Genomic DNA, 21,422 nt, shown 5'->3' with positions numbered 1-21,422 from the left:
TTATATCAGGTCTGAACCTCTCTCTTTTCAATTTATGCATATTGTCTCTCATCCTCCCACCATGCACAACTGAGTAGAGCCTGGCTCTGTCTTCTTGATACCTCTTGTAGATACAGGGGGACTGCTATTAGCTGCCCTGAAGCCATCTCTTCTCCAGGCTGAACCAGCCCAGCTCTCTAGCATCTCCTCATGGAGGATGTACTCCAGCCCCCAACGATCTTGGTGACCTTCTGCTGAAATTCCTCCAGTTTATTAACATCTTTCTTGTACTAGGGGATCCAAAACAGGACTGTTCCTATCAGTCCATTTCTCTGTCCTGGGTCTTTGAATGGCATACGGACTGTACCCTCCAATTTGGCRCCATCTGCAAATTTGACAAGCAAGTTCTCCATGACCTCCTCCAGGTTTTTGATAAAGATATTAAACAGGACAGGTCTCAGGATAGACCCCTGAGGAACTCCACCTGCCATAGGCATACAGGTAGAGTACAACCATTAACCACTACACTCCAAGCAGTTTTTACCCATCTACTTGTCCACCCACCTATCTGGACTAAATCCCTCAAAGTCAGAGGCTACAGCAATAGAGTAGCCCCTAGTAGAGTATTTATTTTCTTGTGACAAAAAACATTATAATAAAATCAATAATTATAATAATAATAATGTTAATAATAAAGCCATTAGTCTGTTTTTTTTTCTTTAACACAAGAATGCACAATGAAGATGGTAATCTAACTTGAAAAAAATCCAGAAAAAAATCATTACCACTTCTCTTAGTCACTATATCCACAAGAGGTACAAAACTCAGAAGATGATACAGAAGTGCCTGAATGAACTATCAGGTTTGGTACCAGAAGGGTTTTTGCTTATATTGCAGCAATAGGAATAACAATTACAATATGTTATGACAAAGTGCCTAGACATTATGGTCTCTTTATAGAGAGTTTTAAACATCAAGAAAGAAGTTATCATGCAAGAAGTTGAACCTAGGATTAAGAGCACACATTCAACAATAATAGTTATTTCTTATTAGGTAATAAAAGGAAAAAGCCAGGATCTCTTGGAAATTTCCTTTTTTTTAAAATCCACTGTATTATGGAAATGCATACTAAATATTGCTAAAAATATTCATGAGGAATCATCTACTATTTGAATGGCAACAAACATTGTGAGGTTACCCTTCTTCCTCTTTTTTAACTGAATAAAGGAAAGTGAAAAAYTTAGTTGTAGCAGTATATATTGATACAGAGAAGGCAGTAAATCAGAGACCCATTACGGTCATCAGATATGAACTATATGAAATATTCCACCTTGCCATGACTCCTGCTGGTTAATACAACATTTGTTGTAAAACTTCAGACATGAGACTAAAATTCAAAGCTGTTCCAAAACACGGGTGCTCTGTCAGAGAGTACCAGTGGGTTCTGGTGGAGGTTTTCTTCTGAGCTCCTATCCCCTCCCAGTCAAGGACTTAATCAGGCTGGGTTATTAACAGGAAATACTGTAGATGGGGAAAACAGGAGGGAGCTCAAATTTCCGATGCCCTTCTGCTCTAAACTCCTACTGCTCACCATCACCAGTGCCATAACTGTCCAGTTTCCACGTACAGAGGAGCGCGGCAGTGCCTTTACATGCTAGGCCCAGAGATGCTGCCAGGAGCCCTTCCTGCTTACCCAACCACAGAGTCCAAAGGCCAGGGCTGTGCTGGACACTCCTGCACACTCCACCTTGTGCTTTGGGCTGAGGACCATGCCCCCGGCCTCTCCCCGCACACAAACATAGCTCACTGCTAGCTGCTTCTGCCTCTGCAAGTGAGCACAGCAACTGCAGTGGCGACCCCAGCACCAGCATCTTGTGCTGCCCCTTGCACAAGAAGTGGCTGCCTGCCCCAGCAATTCAGTCCTTCGGCCTTCGCCTGTGGCTGGGGCAGGACTACTCCCTTCCCCTAGAGCTGTTCTCAGCTTGAACCTCCACCCTCCATCCAGAAGCTGCCCTTTTTCCCAGCCAGCCCCCTTTACTTTGCCTTTACATCCATGAAAAACAGCAAGGTAGCACTGGAAGCCCATGGGTTTACAGCCTGCTGTGTAGACAGAGGAAGAGCACTGTCAATGTGACTTCACCAAAGGTGAGTTGTAACAGGCAGCCGTGATGTAAGAACTTACTTGACTGAACAAGGCAGAACTGCCCGCAGCACAACCCTGCCTAAAAACTGCAACCTATATGAAAAGGCAAACTCCCATGTAACTCAATGATACAGTGTGTGGGTGTGCACTGTGAGATATAGCTTAAAAACTGCACCCATTATGATAATAAGTATTCTGAAAACTAGAATGACATTCTACTGGAATAAATCCTGAGAGAAAAATACATCAATATGGTCTTTGAAAGAACAACACATATTTGTCATAGAAAATGTATTTTCCTCTATGTGATGATTAGCGCTCTTGCAAAACTCAGAATTGTAACTGTTTTGCCTAGATAAAAGCATTTAATAGCATAAAAAAGATGAGGAATTTAAAATGCTAATTCTGTCAATGACTTGTACAAGAGCACCACATTTACGTAAACTTCAACATAACTGAGTTCAGCATATGTTGAAACGTTTTGTTAGACCAAATGTGATATGAGGACTAAGCACCTACTTGCCTGAGCCACAGAAAATGTTCACTCCCTCATAATCATCTAGGAAAAGAAGTAACAAATGCATCATTCATATGTCATTCACTAAATTAATAATTTGGCCAGCCACAGAGCATACAGCATTTGTTAATACATATATCTCGCAAATATTGTCACTGATAAGCTTTAATCACTAACTATGCAATGCTGCACAGGAATTCAGGAGTATTAGCTGTGCTTACACTTAATCATTGATTTTAATTTTCCCTTTTAAGTATAGTTTTAACACACGCATACAGTTGTAAAGCTGAATTTAATAATTAAGATGGGTAATAAGAAGGTTTGACTGGTCAAACATTACTTGTACTGTAAACCCAAGCAGAACACTATAAATAATATTTGCAATATAACCTTGCTTTCTTCAATTAGAAACTTTTCTTAAACTTAGCAGAACATATCAAACGTAGCAGCTCTAAGTACAAGTGAATATTCTCATTAGTACTTCTATTAAGAATTTTTATACAGAAAGAATGACAGAAAAAATAGTGTGGATGACGTTTTAAACACATTGCTTGTTTTTATTTTGCTTTACAATTTCCTAATAAAATTATTGGAAGAATAGATCTATATAATCTAGAAAGAAAAGTAAATATTTTGAACCAGCCTTAAACTTGAACTGGAGAGGACTCTAGAATGCGTTCTGTCAGCAAAAGCAAAAATCTGAAATCATATTTGTATTACCTAATTCTACTAATTCCCTCCTCCCCCCAAACTAAAGTGAAGCAAGAGTCTACTTTGTCACTACCATGAAGTAGACTGAAGGGTAGTATTATTTTCATCCCTGAAAAACTAACCAAAACAAAATAAATTGTGAATTTTATTCCAGTCTGAAAACAACTGCCAATGTTAATTTTTGATAGCAGATTACTTTTAATATCACAAAGTCAACAGTAACTTCTAATCTAGAATAATATACAACCAAACTGACTTAGCAGCTGCCTTACTTCTATCTAAGATGTATTTGAAAAGTCTCTTGTTTCAGCTGCTATTTAAAACAAACAAACAAACCCTCAAGTCAAACCCACCAAAAATTAATCAAAAAAAAGAAAACTGCTTGGTAGCCTAATCAGTAAGTAGCTAGTAAGAGTATTTATTCTTCACTTATTTCCTTTTTTTAATCCTCTCAAGCAGTTCAAGTATAAGACTAGATTATGTATTTTGATTAGCTGTTACACCATTTAATAGAGTTCAGTCATTATGAATGTCAGTGGTGAAGGACACAAATTCCTGACAGCCCATTTTTAAACAGGTGATTCATATTCATGCTAAAGCTAGTGGAATTTATCTGATGGGCATTAATGATTCCGAGTAAGTCAATTAAGACTAAAGGTATTGAATCACAATATATTGCAAATTTTCAATGCAAGATATTTAATAGGTAGTTATATGATTTTTATAAGAATCTGAATTAGAAGCAAAAATGTTCAGAACAGATATTTAATAAAAAAAAGATTACAATTTTCCCCAAAGTACAGATTATAATATATGAAATACGCATCTTGAAAATTACTATTTTTCAAAAAGATTTTTCTTATTTTTGTGTATCTGCATTTATAAATGTTTATTGTGGAGTAACATTTTACTACATACAGTTAAAGGGTATATTAATGTTAAAAGTTTTTAGAATATTTTAATTGCAGCATTGCCATATTATTTTCTTCAGGACATAGTTTTTTTCTATATATTTAAGTAGCATATAGAAATCTACAAGAAAGACTAAAAGCTCAAGCTAACAGATGTTTGAAAAGATGCTCAAAATACATAATTAAAAAATCTATTTTATTGCTTACATCACAGTCTGTCTACCGAAAGCTCTGTTCAAAATAGCCTTAGGGGCAGAATGTTGGGATTTTCTGTTAATGACATTAGTCTTGCAAGAAAAGTGATTAACAGCTGGCTCTCAATCTGTGTGATCTTAATCATTAGAAAGGAAGCAGTAATGTCTTGTTTAATTACTGCAAGCACAGTGTGTCACCAGCTAATTAGATATGATTGATTATTGTCATCCTCATGCACCTCTCAAAAGATCAGAAACAAATATTTGAATCCTGTAATGCATATGTAGAAAATGAACTTTCAGAACCTCATTTTGGATAAAAATTGCCTGTTTAAAAATACAAATTCTAATCAGTGCTAAATAATAGTACCACACAGTTGAATATATTAGAACATAGTCCGTATCCCAGAAAATAGTCAGGGCATAAACTTTTATTTTGATTTAAATAATATCTTTAAGTAAATTGATTGTTTATTACTATATTTCATTTTTTCAGGGAACTGGTCAGTAGGACAGAACTAGCTAGCCTAAGAATATAAAGATACTCCTATGCAGCAGACAGTTACTAGTTAAACAAGAAAGAAAAATTTTCACACTTGAAACTTGAAATACTTAGCAAAAGTTTCAAAAGTTCTTGACGACCAAAAGGACGTCAAGAACATTCTCTTTGAAGATTATTTAAGAAACAGCTAAGAGATTATCTGAAAATTTATTTGATCAATTCTACTATTGGTACCATTCAGCCTACCCTGACAGGTAGGCTGTTCCTGTTCATATATCAACATGTAAACACAAAGAACATATTCCCCTAATATGTACAACTGGGAGTATAATTCATCAAAAGAGACTCGCTCTGTTTTCTTAATCTAGAATAACCAAGTATGACCATACATAAAGGTATCATGTTTTTGTAATGAAATAACTGGCTTTGTTTCATTTGACAAATCTTCCCACTCTTGCTATCCTTCCCCTTTACCCTGATACAACTCTACCACATTCATTCTTTTTCTAGCTTTCCCATCAAGTTTTTTTCCATTCTTCTAAACTGTGACGAGTTGTTCTGCCAGAACCAACTAAACAAAGCTACATCTAACTGCTTAATTTCTGAATAAGGTGTGTGTAAATATTTCTGGCTTCTTTCTAAGTTTAAAATGACAAAATTAAATTCTATAGTTTCATCATCCTACTGTGAATACTGCTATGGCAAAGAAATTCATGTCATTATTACAGTAAGAATTTTTCCTGCTGTGTTGTCTTCTACTACTATCGGACTTTCACAGCAAGATTTAGGTAAAGATTTATCACAAGAATACAATGGGAGTTAAAAAAAGTTTCTGAGCATTAAACCAAGTCCAGGAAAAAATTTTAATTTCATCTGTAGTTATTGTTTTTACAGGCCACTTGCTCAGATAAACCCAGACGTCGGAAATTAAAATCCTTTTAACCACACATTTGGCTACTAGCCTGGAAAGTAAGGAGAGAGTCCAGCTTCATGTTTTATCCAAAGGCTTAATGGCATATTTAAGTTGATCCTCTGTTACACTTTATTCTTCTTCTTCTTTTAGTCTTAACTGTGATGATCAGTAACTTTTTAATACTTTCTATATTTGACAGACAGAATACTAATTAAATGTGTCAAATGGGTTGAAATACTGAGAGTATTTCAGATAAATCTGGGAGGGGATGGATGAAGACTTATCAATATGAAAACAAACATTTTAAGTCCTGAAATTAATAAAAAAAACAGGATTAGAAACATTAAAGAGGAGAAAGGCATAAACTACTTTTAAAAAAGAAAGAAAGAAAAAAAAAACCTCTACTTTGAAATTATGAGCCTCTATAGGAAACACAGTGGAATTGGCAGTAAATGGCTAAGTAGGATAGGAGTCAGGAAAAAGCTGAGAAGTTTCTAAGTTATACTTCTTAGCAATCTCATATTCAAGAGCAGAGATGAGAGCAGTACCTAGACAGCCAATATTAAATAGTGGAGAAGAGTCTCCATTAAAAAGTGATTGTGCTAGGTCATGCTAGGAAAAAGATGAGAGAAGCAGTTTGTTTACAGCTAAAATACATGGAAAAACAAAATTTCCTGTAACAAGAGTTTCATAGTTTCATTCTGTTCTTAATAGAGGTTTCTTAGGAATAATGTGAATATAAAAAATTCCAAAAGATATATTTGCATATAGAATTTGTAAATAGTTGATTACTATGTTGTAAGCTTCACAAAGAATGGCCTTTTTCAGAAGTGTGTACAATTTGAACCGATGAGTTTCTGAACTTGCTGGGACTGCTCCACAGTATTTAAGTATTAAATCATTGTATGAGGTAATGGTAAGCACACATAAAGATGAGCTAGTCCCAACTGAGTCTTTTGCAACAAAGAAGTCTTTAAAAAAACAACTATTATAACTATTATAAAAATAACTATTATAAAAAAAGAGCATTCACAAAATGAAGAAGCTGGTAAAATATCTGAAAATATCAGAGATGGGAAAACAAAAATTCTCAGCGCAGAGTAGAAAAAAAGAATACTTAAGATCACCTCAGGACAAAAACTATAAATAAACAGAAAAATGAATAAATTAACATGTTCAAGAAGTTAAACAAGCATCCTTCAGAAACTGTAAGCTTACCCTAATAAAATCAAACATTAAAATTGGAAATCTAAGAGGTTTTCTAAAGGTTTTCTGGAATACCCAGGAATAGAGAAAAAAATGCAGATAACGTGAGTTTTGAAAACTAAGTGATTTCTTTGAATCAGATTTCTTCAGAAAGATGAAGAATATCTGTCCTAAGTGACTTTTTATGGGCAACAAAAAATGTAGTCAGAGGTGGCAACTGTATGTTTGCCTATACTTTTAAAAGCAATATATAATCTGGTGTGAATAAATATTTGTCCAGAACTCAAAGAGATTTCTATTTTTAAAGCACACACTGTCTCATTAGCATCAAGATGACTGAGCAAGAAGACTAAGGCTAAAAAAATATTCCAGAAATGGTGCTAAGTCTGATTCTGGCAGTTGAATATAAAAGTTATTTCACGTCTCTTTCTCAGCTTCAAGAACTGGCTGAGATATAGCCAGTCTAGTCGACAGGTTCTGATACACAGCCAATATAACCATTTGGCTTATGCTTATTCAGACACATTTATATACATATACTTGTGTACCAACTCACAAAAATAAAGCTGTTAGGAACTGATCAAATAAATCTTCAAGCAATATTAAGTACAAAAGCATTCAAAGGTAAACCAATTGACAAAAGATTTGGACACTTCAAGGGTTTTGACAAAACGCTTCCTAAAAGATATGCTTCAGAGTATAATAAATTTACAGTGGAAGTTGCTTTTTATTCATAAATGTCCCTCCAATGTCATCTAACACTCACAATTATTAGCCATAGGGCACTGGACTAGCACAATTCTCCACTGATACTTCATGGAAACCYTTCACTCCAAGATGCTGCGAGTAAGGGAGTATATCTACCTCACATACTGCTGCAGTTCAACGCATGTGTCATGGAACAGAACAAACAACAACCCACATTCAAACACAGTTTTGTAAAAACAAATGCAAAAGCTCAGATAAGTTGATTCAGAATTGTATTTAGAATTTTATTTATAAACAGGCTTCTCTTCAAATGGCAGATCTTGCCTAAGCTGATACCTTGTGGACAGGAATTCTGGGATTCAGTTTTGCGAGAGAAAAAAAGCCACAAGAAAGGAAAATGTTAAAGCCCTGAGAATATGAATTCTTTTTAAAATTTTTGTTAGTCTTGAGCAAGTCAAACCATCTTTGTTATTTTTTCATATTTTTAAGAGTTAAATCGTATCAACTGCAGGAAGCGTTTTCAATCTTTAGGTGTCTATTTTAAAAATCATAGGGTAACTAAATGCATCAACACCTTTTTTTTGTTTTCTTTTTTTTTTTTTTTTTTTAAGCAAAGTCACAAGAAAGTTGTTTCCTGTCATGTTTACAAGAATCCTTATGGAAGATTATAGAAAAGTCAGGCTTCTAGTCATTCCTAGGAAAGCTGGCAAAGCAAAGACATGATGGATAAGATATTACAGTATATCACTGCAAAAATACTCAGCATTATTCAGCACAAAGGCAGTCCACCTATATAGATGACAGATTTCATTGATGAAGAGTGTGTATTTGCTATAAAAACCTCTGGGAATTAATTTCCAAAATACACTTTCCTTAAGCATTCCCTGAATCAAGGTTATTATGTACTACTCATGTCAATGGTGCACAGGCAAGAAAAGGGCCCACAGAATAAAATGAGGGTTTGTTGTTGGCCTTTGGGCCTTTTTTCTTCCTAACAACCTTGGCAGACCACTACAGACAACCAACGTTGCCTATATGTTCTACTTTCCACTGTCTCCCAAAACATGCAAAAACTTGGAATTAAAAATTCATTTAGTCAGCAATTTGCTTTAAGTTATCGCTCTTTTAAAGCACTATGCAGTTGGAAGTAACATAGTTATTTAAGCTGTTTTCTGAACATAGTCATATCACTTAAGTTACTGAAAGTTTTCCCAGTTACCTTAATTAAAGTGTTTTACAGGGTTTTGATAACAGCATCAGCAGCACCATAAAATCATACCAGTACCATAGCAGAAGTACTGCCAGATTCTCCTAATGATATTTCACGGTGGAGATGTCAAAGGAGATAATGTCTATGTATGTACAAATCTCTGATGATGGGGGCCTGAATACAAAAGCCTGTGTTGTGTATATATATTTGAAGCACATTTATGAAAGGCTTTTGCTGGAAAAAGGTATATACTCCTAAGTAAAATATTAACAGTTGCATATTTTTATGCAAGTATAAGAGTCAGCTTTGCAGGGCAAGAGACAGCAGTGTGTCCTTTGTGAAGGAAACCAGGAGAGTACAGGTACGGATGTGGAGAGAGGGGTATTTGCTTGGCATAACATTGCATTTTGAGAGAAGTGCAAGAGAAGAATATAGACTTTAAAATAAGAAAAAAAGAAATAACAACAAGAGGAATTAACAGTAGCAGCAGGGAAAAAGATAAAAAAGCAAAGAAAAGGAATAGGGAGGGAAAAATGAAAAAAAAAGATAATTAAAAAATATGCATACAGAAAGAGTAGTTGCCCATCAACAAACATGTCCTTCTTTTTTGCAGCACAGCGATACTAACTGTGAGAACTTGACATATTAACTATGCACAGAGTTGGTATAAAAATCTACGTGAAAAATGGAAACTGAGAATTTACAAAAGCTGCACTTAGTGATAGTGCTATCCAAAACAATTGTAAGGATAGCTGAAAAATAAGCTCAGAAAACACAGCTCATGTGTACACTGGCTCCTGCCCAAGGTATATCATTGCTTCTTCCAGTGTCAGAAAGTTCATTTGGATGACCGTTAATGTAAATTGTGCCACCACTTTCTACAACTTCCTTTTCAACATGTGCTGGGACACAGATGCACAAAAACTAACCTAAGGATCACTGTTACAGTTTATCATTGATTATTTAACTCTATTTATCTCTGACATGATTACATTATTAAGTATGTGCTTTTTATACCCCTCTTACACACTAAGCCATACTTTCCATTACCACTATTCTACACCACAGAAAAATAATACACTTTTCTATACACGTTAAAAGTTGAAACAGTGAGAATATTCTCCCGCAGCCTTTTTGTAAACATTTATTTCTGGTTTGACTTGTTGGTTGCAGATCTAAGTATTATTACACCTGAAAAATTTCTGTGCTTTTCTTTTTGCTGATCTTTGCCTTAGTGTATAAGGCATTGAAGATTTTCTGATTAGAGGGGTCAGTACAGGGCACCTCCCATGCTCCTGCTTAGATTTTCTTCATTTCATAAATGTCAAAGGCTTACTTTTGGCTTCGTTATCTTCTTTTGCTTTTCATGCTATAGGGACACACACATTTTTTTTTCCTAGACAATTCTTATTGATTTTAATGGGCCATTAAAAATCCCAGGAATAATCTTAAACTCCCTCCTTTACTTGTATCTAAAACCAATCTATCATTTTCCTCTTACAAAAAAGAAATAGCATTCTGGCACAAATGAATGCACGTTCCACAAAATCCCAGGGATTTAATTTTAGTCCCAGTGAAGTCAGTGAAGTCAATGAAGTCAATGGAAAATTCTCAGTCAAGTCAGGCTTTCATTGTAAAAATAATTAATTTAAATTTTGTCACAAATGTCAGCTTTAAAATTGTCATATTTATAGCACAGTTTTTGCAATAACTATAAAAATTCATGCAGAAGGACATCTTTCAGGATTCTACCAATTTTCTTAACTGAAATCAATCTGAACCACTTAGTCAACTGATATAAAGACTCTGTAACTTATGCTGGTTTTCATACTTCATTAACAATTCCTTCATGTTCCTGAACAAGTAAAGGGTGTATTACCAAACTATAAAGGTGATTTCATCAAGTAGCTCAGAACACCTAGTACTTCCAATTCCTGAATCTAAAGAAAGAAAAAGATAGATRTTAATTTCTGGCTAGTTGAAGAGACTTATTATATATAGTAAATAGAAAAATTTTAACCCGCATGAAACCTGTGAATGAAAAAATGCAAATGCAACCTCATAATTTAATTTGAAAATAATAATATAAAGAATCCAAGTTGTATTATTTTAAATTTGACTGTTTTTCAAGTCAATCTCAGAATATCAACACTTGTTGAAAAAAGAACAAAGAAACAAGCTGTAACTGTGTAAAAAAGGTGAATTTTAAACATAAGACTATATCAGACAGTACAGAAAATTTTTAAAAATAACAGATAATAAATGGAATAAATTTCAATTGAGATGTTCAAAGCAAAGTTATGATAGAAAAACAAGAAAGAAAAAACTTTAAAAATACTGAATAATCTACTTTAAAATAAGCAGAAAATCTATGTTGGTAACCCTCTTATCTGTTTCTCTACTTCTGTTACTTTTGGGGAATGATCAATTAATAAAATGAATGCAATGTACTTTTTGTGATCTGATTACAGGAAACATGGAATTGATAATCATGTTCATCTTACTGCTATCAAAAGCACCTATTTTTCTGATACTGTTAACTTAATAGAAAACACAGGAGAACTCTCGGACAGAATCACAGAACTGTTGAGTTATTCTGCTATGGCTGAAAGGTAAATGAATTAAAATGATCCAGTCAAATTAATAAATCCAGAACATGATGTATTAAATTGATACAGCCACATGAAAGGCTATGAAAAAATATATTTATTCTCTTAGATCTTTACTGCTCTAGTTTAAATAATAATCTACAAAATAACAGTGGTATAGACATCATGTAAATATATGGGCAGCGAAGTGGAGAATAGAGTATAACGTTTTGAGGTCTGATGCTTTATTTAATGCATAACTTAAAGATTAGCTATTACAAGAAGGTAAGTTGCACAGGCTAGTTTACCCTGCTGTTTTTTGTTTGTTTGTTTGTTTKTTTTTTGTTTTTTTTGTTTTTACCAAGAGCACCATGCTGCTACCATTTCACTGTATCAGTCACTTTAGTCCTTTGTGTCTGGACAGTTGTCTAACTGCATTATGTGAGACAGGAATTCCCATGTTTGAAAACAGTTCTCCTGCTCAGCTTTAAATTTCAGTTTCCACATTCTTAAACTGAAGACAATACACGCGTTAGAGAATTTTTTAAAGTTTTAATTCTTTTGAAAGTACTGCAAACCCCTCCAGAAATAATACAGTTGTAAAGATGTTTTTGTTCTTATTTTATTTCTAAAAGTTACTTCTAAATTCATAAATTGACTGCCAGTCTGTAAGTGAAAGGCATTTTTCCTCCATGTTATRCTACTGTATAACTGCGCAGAAATCTTGCTTTCTTCCAAGAGTCATAAAATTGGAGAAGATAATGGATATGATGGATAGATAACTGGCATGCTCTGATGTGGCTCCATCTACTCTCCTATGAGCTGAAGAATTAACCAACTGGCAAAACAGCCCTAAAGAGTCTTTTACAGTAAGTAATAGTTAAGATTGTCAGGTAAGATAATGGAAACAGCAGYTGACAACCAGGTATTATTGAACGTAAGAATAGATTGAACCCAGTAGTTTATCCCTGAAGATCCTGAGGACTGTGGGTCCGTGCTGAGCAGCCTAATTCCCTTCCCCTACCCCACTGGCAGGAAAAGAATGCTCTAGACTGCATCCAGATTTTTCATAGAGTGTATGCAATTAACTGAGTGACTGAAAAACGATTTAAGGAGTCAGACACATAATAGAAATCTGTTCAAGTTAAAATTGAGTAAAATTCTGAAGGGGGGGGGGGGACCCAGCCTATGTGGAAGATGAAGGGGACTCAGATTCCTAAGTAGTTGCTCTGACCCACATGGCTGACAAACTAGGAACAGACACTTCAATCTTTGGTGCTGGGTCTTCCTGTGAAAGTTTGATCATAGAATTTATGGGAACATGTTGTGTATGTAAGGGTATTCTCTCATTCACTAAAATTCAGGTTTTGGAAACTGGCCTGAGGCAGAACCTAGAACAGCTTATTTACTGTTAGACAGCAGCTTCAAAACAGCTGACTGATAAAATTGTAGGTTCCTAGATTACAAAGACAACCTAAGCTGCACCAAAATGGTATTCATAATGTCAGTGGCATTTACCTGATGAACCATCTGCCCATCTGACAGAAATTTACTTACATTTTTTAAGAAGGGCTTTCAGCATCTATGAGTACATTTGACTGAAGGTTGGAACAATGATAAGAACGAGCTAGAAATTATTTTAAAAAATCATAGCACGTTTTCATTAGTATATGTCATATAAAATAGAGACCTTAGTTAAATAAAACCTTATTGAAATTGTAATTACAATATTAGTTTTTCATTTTCCATTAAATGTGTTCCACATATCTTAGGACTGGAACGATTAATGGTTTCTGAACAGCTTCGGTGCCCTTACAGTCAAAGGTAATATGAACAGAATCTTTCAAAGTCCAGGAGGTAAAAAAGGGATTAATAATCATCCTGCCAAGTGTATTTAGATATTGTATGTTGCACCGTAATAACTTTAACCTTAATTACAGACCAAAAGTCCTTTATATTCTGTCTATATAGAAGGTAAAAAGATCACATAGACCAAATTCATCCCATCAAATTTTAGATAGTTTGCTGAAACACCTAAGATAAGAACATAGTTATACTAAACTCCCTGAGATTTCAGTTCCAAAGGACTCTTAGAGATTAATCACCCTCTGAAGGTGATTCTCATTCAGCTAAAGACAGAGCCCAAGCCAGTAACCCAACAGCAAAATGGTTTAATGGTAATTTTGGTGAAACACATTCCAGACATAAAGGGGTTGAATTTCAGGAAAGTTCATATTTCTGTTAAGGTGCCTTTTTTTTTTTTTTTAACATGTCTGTTCAAAAATAAAAATTTGAAAAATATAGCTTGAAAATATACTATTTGAGGGAAACAGAAGCTGATACTATGATCTGATGAAAGGCAAGAGCCAACCTCATTATTAAGCAAGAGGAAACGGGTAAGACAGGAACAGGCACTGAACAATGAGAAAAGTCGTCTGTGTTTGGCATAATACAAAAAGGAAGATACAGCAAAGAACTCAGAATGTAGTTTCAATACTTAAAAAAAAATACTACTTATAAACTTGTATATCAGAATACTCCTTTGAGAGCTAGATTAGGTTAGTAAACTGGGTATTTAGTTCAGTCATACTCTGGTGGATAAACTTAATTCAGAAATTCTCACTCCTGGAAATTTTTTTGGCCCTTCACCACACTTGCTTATAGAGTTGTTGTTTGTTTGTTTTTTTTTACCCTGATTCATTTTAGCAATTCATTTAAAAGTGAAGCTTCAAACAGTTACATTTCCCTAGCTAAGGGATACTATGTCTTATGGACGTACGCTTTGGGATTAATGATCCCAAATTAGAACTCTTAACATACAGCAAAGGCAAGGAAAAAAGAAAAAAAAGATCACTGCGAAAAAAAATTAATAGTATTTACTGTTTTCATACCTTCTCACAAATTGTTTTATATCATCAGCAGAAATTAGGCAAAATAATAACCAAACAAGCAGTATATGACATTTGTCAGTTTTTACCCACTCTGAGGGATGTCTGTACAGTTAGAACATTAGAAAGAAACAATCAGAATAATCAAACACGTTTAGAAAAGAATTAATTTATCTGAAGGCCTGCCAATCAGATGTTAATTTATGAACTGCAGTTTTACATACCTCTTGATGCTCTCAGTTAGCTCTACTGTTAGCACCTCTTTCTACTGCTTGAAAGAAATGAGATCTTTATAAAACACTATACAATTCTAATTTTGGTATTGAATTTACTTATATGACTTCCAACAAACTTAATGACACCCAGAGATGGAGAAATGATAAAGGCAGATGTGATAAGCTGTTCTAAATAAAAATGGATATTCCCTGAGAGGTAAGTTTTCTCTTAAATGAAATTTGCTTTGATTCGATACTCAGAAAAGCAGCAAGTTTCTGGCTTGACAAACTCCCATAATTCATCCTTTCCTGCTTTCACTAACATCTCTTTACCAAAGCCTTTCTTTCCTTTGAAAAAAGGCTTCTGCACAGCTACTTGCATCTACTCCAACCTAAGTTACCTCAGTTTCTTTTTTTTTATCACAAAATATCACTGTGATATTATGAAGAGGGACTTTGCTTTTTGGGCAATCTTCTTTGCCCAGTGTCTGTACAGGATGTTGCTTAAGAAAGGATACAGCTATTTGCCTTTCAACATTTCCATGTCTATGACTTAGTCGTCTTCATGTTAAACTAGAGATAACTCATATTTCAGAAGTGCAAAAAGTACAAAGTTTTTTTTGTTTTTTTTTTATCAGGACATTAGTTTTGGAAACTGTGTCTTGTTTATAACGGAAAAGCATTTGAAATTATTATATGGAAAGAAATAAAAGTATGATCATTCTTCTGAATATTTACATCTGTACATGAATAATTCAGAAATAAAACCCTTCTGATTATAGTTTAAATTACTTCAGTTATTTGTATAATTGGCACTGAATTCCAAAATAAGAGTGCCAAAACAGAGTATAAGCAGACACACTCCTAATCTAAAAAAAAATTTTTCTTTGTAATGCTGAACTTCCGGCACCATTTTCCCTGCAGTACTCATACTGCCTAAAGTTAGATACTTTCTTACTGCCTTCCCCCGCCACTCCCTGCCCCCAGGGGAAAACAATATACTTTTGGGTTATTGTTTGATATCTGCATTCWTCCTTTTCCTTAGACCCTTTTTATAATCTTGTTCTCATACATCTTGAGATAGGGAGTAATTTGGCAAGGAATAAAATAAGCAGTGAGAGAGGGGAAAAAAGAAAAAGATACCTAAATCCCTATTAGAACAACAACACAGCCTACAACCAGAGCAGACTCATTTCTTGACAGTCAAAGAGATTGGAAGAAACAGKCTGTATGGGACTAAAAAGCCAATTTATTAATTTTTATTTATTTTCTATGTAAAGATAGAAAATGAGTAAGTATATCATAAGGAAAGGTCTTAAAAGTAATGTGGGAGACATTTTCTTAGTACTTACAGCTAATGTTCACATTTGTTCAACTGGAGTTCAGTACAAGGTGGGCAGGAAGAAAGTAATGGGCTAAAAGACATACTCATTCATACTGATGTGCATTAAACACCATTCGGGTATTAACTAACACATTTTTATTCAAACACTGCATAAAGTGAACTTTGTGTATACGCGTATTTCCAGTGGAGTTAATTGTACTTACTTTTTATGCCATGCTTGTCTGTCGGAGCTCTGCTGAATCAGGGCATACCGCTGCCCTCGCTCCAGAACTGACAGCTTGTTTGGAAAGTATTAATGATACAGCGATGGGGTGCCCACTCAGAGAAAGAGTAACCCTCCACAAGTTGGCAAATCCACCCTCACAGCACAGAGAAGGTTAGAGCGTATCTGCTTGGAATCAGTCAATTTAAGCTGATTATTTTAAAGACATTTGCATGAGAAAAAAATAAATGATTGTAATGAATAACATATACATAGACATGAATTGTATCCTTTTAAACTACATGATTTGGAATGTGCATTTCATTAGTGCCAAAACACTTCTTAAATCTGACATTTGAAAGACTCCAAATTTAGAAAAATGAAAAAATATATTCCTCGGTGTTCTATATTCTGTTTGCAGATTTTTAAAGAGGTTGTGCAAGACCAGCAGTAGGATTAGGCCTTTACATTTGCATTTTCTTCACATTTTCTGTTTTAGGATAGCATTATTACTGCTTTCCAAAATGAGACATGAGTAACAGTATATTTGATGAAACAGGTGGACAGGTTGCTTAGCTTAATTACTTGTCTCATGTATTATTATGCATGACACCTCACTGCTATCTGGTAGAAAGGCCAACAACAGCTGAAAGATGTGTAACACTAACATCTGCAAGCAGTACAGTCAAAATTCATGAAAATGAAATTAACAAATCTCTGCTAATTTCATTAATCTTCTATTATATTTGTTCTGTCTGGATCCACTTTGCTAGTTACACTAGTTTTATGTGTGTTTATGACAGAAGCCCATAGCAGTAAGGAACCAGTTATGACCTGTTAATCTGTAACAAACAACTAGCTCTTGTTTGTATAATAAAATTTAAATATTCATTATTTAATATTCATCTTTGTAACTTATAAGAAGTTTATCATTACACATATAAGGAACACTTTTGTACCTTTGCTATAGTTGAAAGACTGTAAACAAAACAAAAAATTAGGTAAGCAAACTGCCTAATTTTTCTAAAATGTTTCTGGTTACCAACAAAAAAGTCACTTTATTAATTCAAAATTATTGTAAAAATTAATTATTAATGAATAATTTATTATTATAGGCTCTGCAAGTATATTTTGTCCATTTCTTAAAACATCAGAATCCAATGTTAAAATACAGTGGGATGGCTAAACTATTTATGGAAAAAAAGAGAACTTATGACTCATCAGAGAATCCCAGAATCCCAGAATGGTTGAGGTTGGAAGGGACCTCTGGAGATCATCTAGTCCAACCCTCCTGCTCAAGCAGGGTCACCTAGAGCACATTGCACAGGATCGCATCCAGGCGGGTTTTGAATATCTCCAGAGAAGGAGACTCCATAACCTCTCTGGGCAACCTGTGTCAGTGTTCTGTCCCATTCTTGTACAAAATACAAATTAAATATGAGTTCATTGAATTTCTCTTCACAACGTTCCAAAACTACAGTGCTAAAAAAAAATCATCATCATAATAATGTAAATGCGGTCAAAACTCCCCTGCATAGGTGAATCTTACCCATCCAGGTAAAAGTGAGGTATCTTTCAAGTACTTCCTCTTTGTCTTCAGAATCACAAACTACTGATAGCACAGGTTTCATGTAGGCATATAACAACGACTAAAGAACAGAGAGAGATTATCCTATATGCAGTTTCTTCTGTATGACCCAGAGAATAGGCAACACAGACAGAAATACAGAACATACAGTTCAAACTAAGGGTAGCTTCTAACATTTCAGTATATCCTTCATTTTGGTGTTGACCTTGAGTGACATCCAGGGCATTTGAATTATACTCCAATATGCAATTTCTCCATGTATGAAGGCATTTCTGTATTTAGTCCCACTGTCTGTCAACACCTCTGTAATTACTTTTACACAGCACTCTGGTAGCCAGCAAGACAGCTAGCAGTGACAACCTAAAAATGAACTGTTCACACACTGCAACTCTTTGTGGCAAAGCAGGGAAGACAAGATAGACTCCAAGCATAAATTCACAAACTGAAATGAATGGTTGCAGAATGGGAAGAAGAAAGTCACCTCAAAACACCTATACAATACATCGCTCAAGAGTTATTTCATCCTCTGTCTCTCCCCCTATATAACCACTTCTTGGCAGCATATCAGTGTAGTTATTGTCCTGGTACAAAGACTTCATTCCTCTGATGAAACTTTGTAGGTTTTCATGAGGGACTGGACCAAAGCCCAGCCCTGATGTGCAAAAAGACAGTGAAGACTCAGTATACTTGCTGCCTGGACACCCGAATTTTTCACAGCAGTGCCATGGATTTATCTCAGTAGTGTTAATTACAACATAACAGTGGCTTGGTGGAGTGGGTCAGGCTGGGAGTACTGCCGAAGTGCAGCCCAGCTGAAATCGTCCAACTACTCATCCATGTAGGCACAGCAATTTTGCAGGYGAGACGCGGGAGCAGCGCATGAGGCACAACACGGGCTGATGACGCTGTGAGTCGCCCCGCAGCGTGGCAGCCTCCACGCAGCACCTGCCAGCGAGCGCTCACCAGGGCTGCAGCAGGACCCAGACCACGGGGTGCCAGCCAGCCGGCGGGTGCGGGAACCTCAGGCACTGCGGCACCGGGCRCCCGCTGCTCCCACCACACGCGCGCGCGTGTGGCAGCACATAGCGGGTGTTTGGAAATCTGTAGGTATCTACTAACATTTTGGTATGTGTCTACCAGCATGGTTCATCTCTTGTATTGCTGTTATTGATCCTGAATCAGACAGTTTACTCATTGTGGGTTAATTACATATTGTTAATAAATAAAAACCAGCTTCAATCCTGGTTCCATTTAAATGATGTGTGCAAGCAGTTTTTCCCTGCAACACCTCTCCCAGGAATGGAAGAGCTAAAGCTCAATCTCTGCCAGCTCAGACCAGCTGATACTGAAAGGGTAAGGATGGCCAAAAATGAGTTGACCTTGTCTCTGCTCAAACACTCAGGAGCAAACTATGCTTAGGAAAGAACAAGATTTATACTAGACAACAAACCCTGTAAAAACACATGAACAAGTTAACTGCCAGCAAGCTATGTCAGGGTGTTTAGAGCAAATGTGCCATAAATTTGCATACAACTCCAGGGATTGTCCATAAAGCTGTAATCTAATAGAGAGAAAAAATACTCGAATAAGAGAGGGGAAAGACTGTGCAAGGATGACCAATGATAAAATGTGAGAAAATGGTAGACTACCACCACAATAATGTTTCACTGCCTAACATTAGAATTATTTGTTTTTACAGAAATACATCAATTTATCATTCTAGCTTCTTGTTATAATGTATATCTTACATTTAGACATTACTGCAACTGAGTTTATGGTTTAATAGAAATTTAACTATACATGGGAAAATTATTACAACAGCAATATTCTCTAGGTAGATGATCATGTAAAAAAAAAGGATTTGTCAACTGCTATAAATTTTTTCTTAGTTGTTAGAAAATGCTTTCTTTAACATTTATTTGCTACTCAGCCAAGATTTTCTTTAATCCCAAAGAGTAGAGTATTTCCGAAAATGAGAGGAGGGGCAATAGCACTGTTTCATTGGTGAATTAGGCATACTCAGAGGCTATAGCAGTATCACTAATGTCAGAACCAAGCCTAAAGAGCTGCCTTTACAGAACTTTATAATAAGATCAGAAATGAATGAGGGCACAGTCAAGAGAGGTTAAGAGAGCAAAAAAATGAAATGACTAACATAAGGAAGAACATAAGATTAAAGGCTATCATGTCTGACTAGGTATTAAATATATATATAAAAAAAGATTTCTAACAAACAGAAAAAACTATACAGGAATTATCAGAAAACAGACTTTCTTAAGTACCAAAATTTGATTAAAAAAAGAAACTATAATGAAGACAGGCTTTAAAAATTATGACAACGCCCACTCAGTTAGCATTATAACATAAGGTAAGACACCTCAAGGCCACTGACATCAACTTTTAACAAATCATAGAATAGCAGGAAAATTCCAAAAGACTTTAAATAAAGCACATCATTGTCACCCTTAGATAGGCAAGGGGGATACCCCAGATAACTATAAGCTGATTAGCAAAATGTTATATACCGTTAAAGTTAAGTTCCAAGAGCAAGAAAGCTGCCGTTGCTGGTTTTATACATCCAATAACCTCCTAAACAGTCGTCTCACGTTCTCAGCTCACACTTTTCTCCCTTTCCAGCAAATCCCGGCCCTCCTTACGTCCCACTAACACTTCTAACTTTGGGCTGAGCAAGTGGCTGAACCCAGTAGTAGATGCACCAGTGCGTCCACCAGAACAAGCACCAACCAGCCAGACCGTCAGGCCGAACAGTCACATAAAGGCACTTTACTTCCCCTAGTAAGGCACTGATTTGGTTTCTCTCCTCTAACAAGTTAAATCTTTATACACTCTCTTAGAATTTATTATTCTGTAGAGCTCTGTTCTTTTGGCTGTATTTGTTTGAAATTAGCTATTAGATTAAAAAGTCATGAAGGAAAACCAGCAGGGAGAGGGAAGGCGGATGAATGGGCAGACTGTACTGAAAACTGGCACGTTCACATATACCTCATAAGTAGGTTAAAAACAAACACTACCAAAAGAGCTTTTAAGAAATGGAGAACAGAATTAGTTAAATGATTAATAAGTAAAAGTCATTACTGGGGAATTATAATTGAATGGTGTGATTTTTAATGAGTTTTGAGGAGATACAGTTATATATCCAAGAAAATGTACTGCATAATGGAGAAAGTACTTTGGGAAGAAGCAAATTATAATGGATATACACTATCCAATGCAACACACCTAAAAGAAATCTTTGATATAATGAGTAACTGCAGATAAGTATTATAATGTCCATGTGTAGCATTTGCAAAGCCTAAAATACTCCATTAACTTGTGGTGTGAAGTGTTAAAAAGGACATTAAAAAAAATGGGGAAAGCAGGAAAAAGTCATAAAAATGGCATTCCTTCAAGAACTTAAGAATGGGAAAACATTTTATGAGAAACTTCTGGAGTTTAATCTATTAATCAAAATAAATTTAGAGATCTCTTGAYTATTTTGCCTAAGTATCTTTAGGGGTGAGAGGAATAGCAAAACAAATGGCTGAAAGTCAAATGCAAGGAAGTTAAAGAATGTTTAACAGTAACATATAACTCAAACATGC

At 35.3% G+C, this 21,422-nt stretch overlaps 1 protein-coding gene across 1 annotated transcript in view; it reads right to left on the bottom strand.

The window, feature by feature from the left end:
- The window catches only part of SNTG2 (syntrophin gamma 2), a 180,830-nt gene extending 179,080 nt beyond the window's left edge, over window positions 1-1,750 (bottom strand). Inside the window, exon 1 of the mRNA XM_026089676.1 lies at window positions 1,673-1,750. Within this exon, the coding sequence (XP_025945461.1) occupies window positions 1,673-1,750 (78 nt within the window). The remainder of the gene's footprint in view (window positions 1-1,672) is intronic.
- Between the last annotated feature and the right edge of the window lie 19,672 nt (window positions 1,751-21,422).

This window comes from Apteryx rowi, unplaced genomic scaffold (assembly GCF_003343035.1).
Source record: "Apteryx rowi isolate R43461 unplaced genomic scaffold, aptRow1 scaffold_828, whole genome shotgun sequence".
In the NCBI taxonomy this organism is placed as follows: Eukaryota; Metazoa; Chordata; class Aves; order Apterygiformes; family Apterygidae; genus Apteryx; species Apteryx rowi.
Note: the sequence above shows the minus strand (reverse complement) of the source record. Positions and strands in the feature narration are given on the sequence as shown.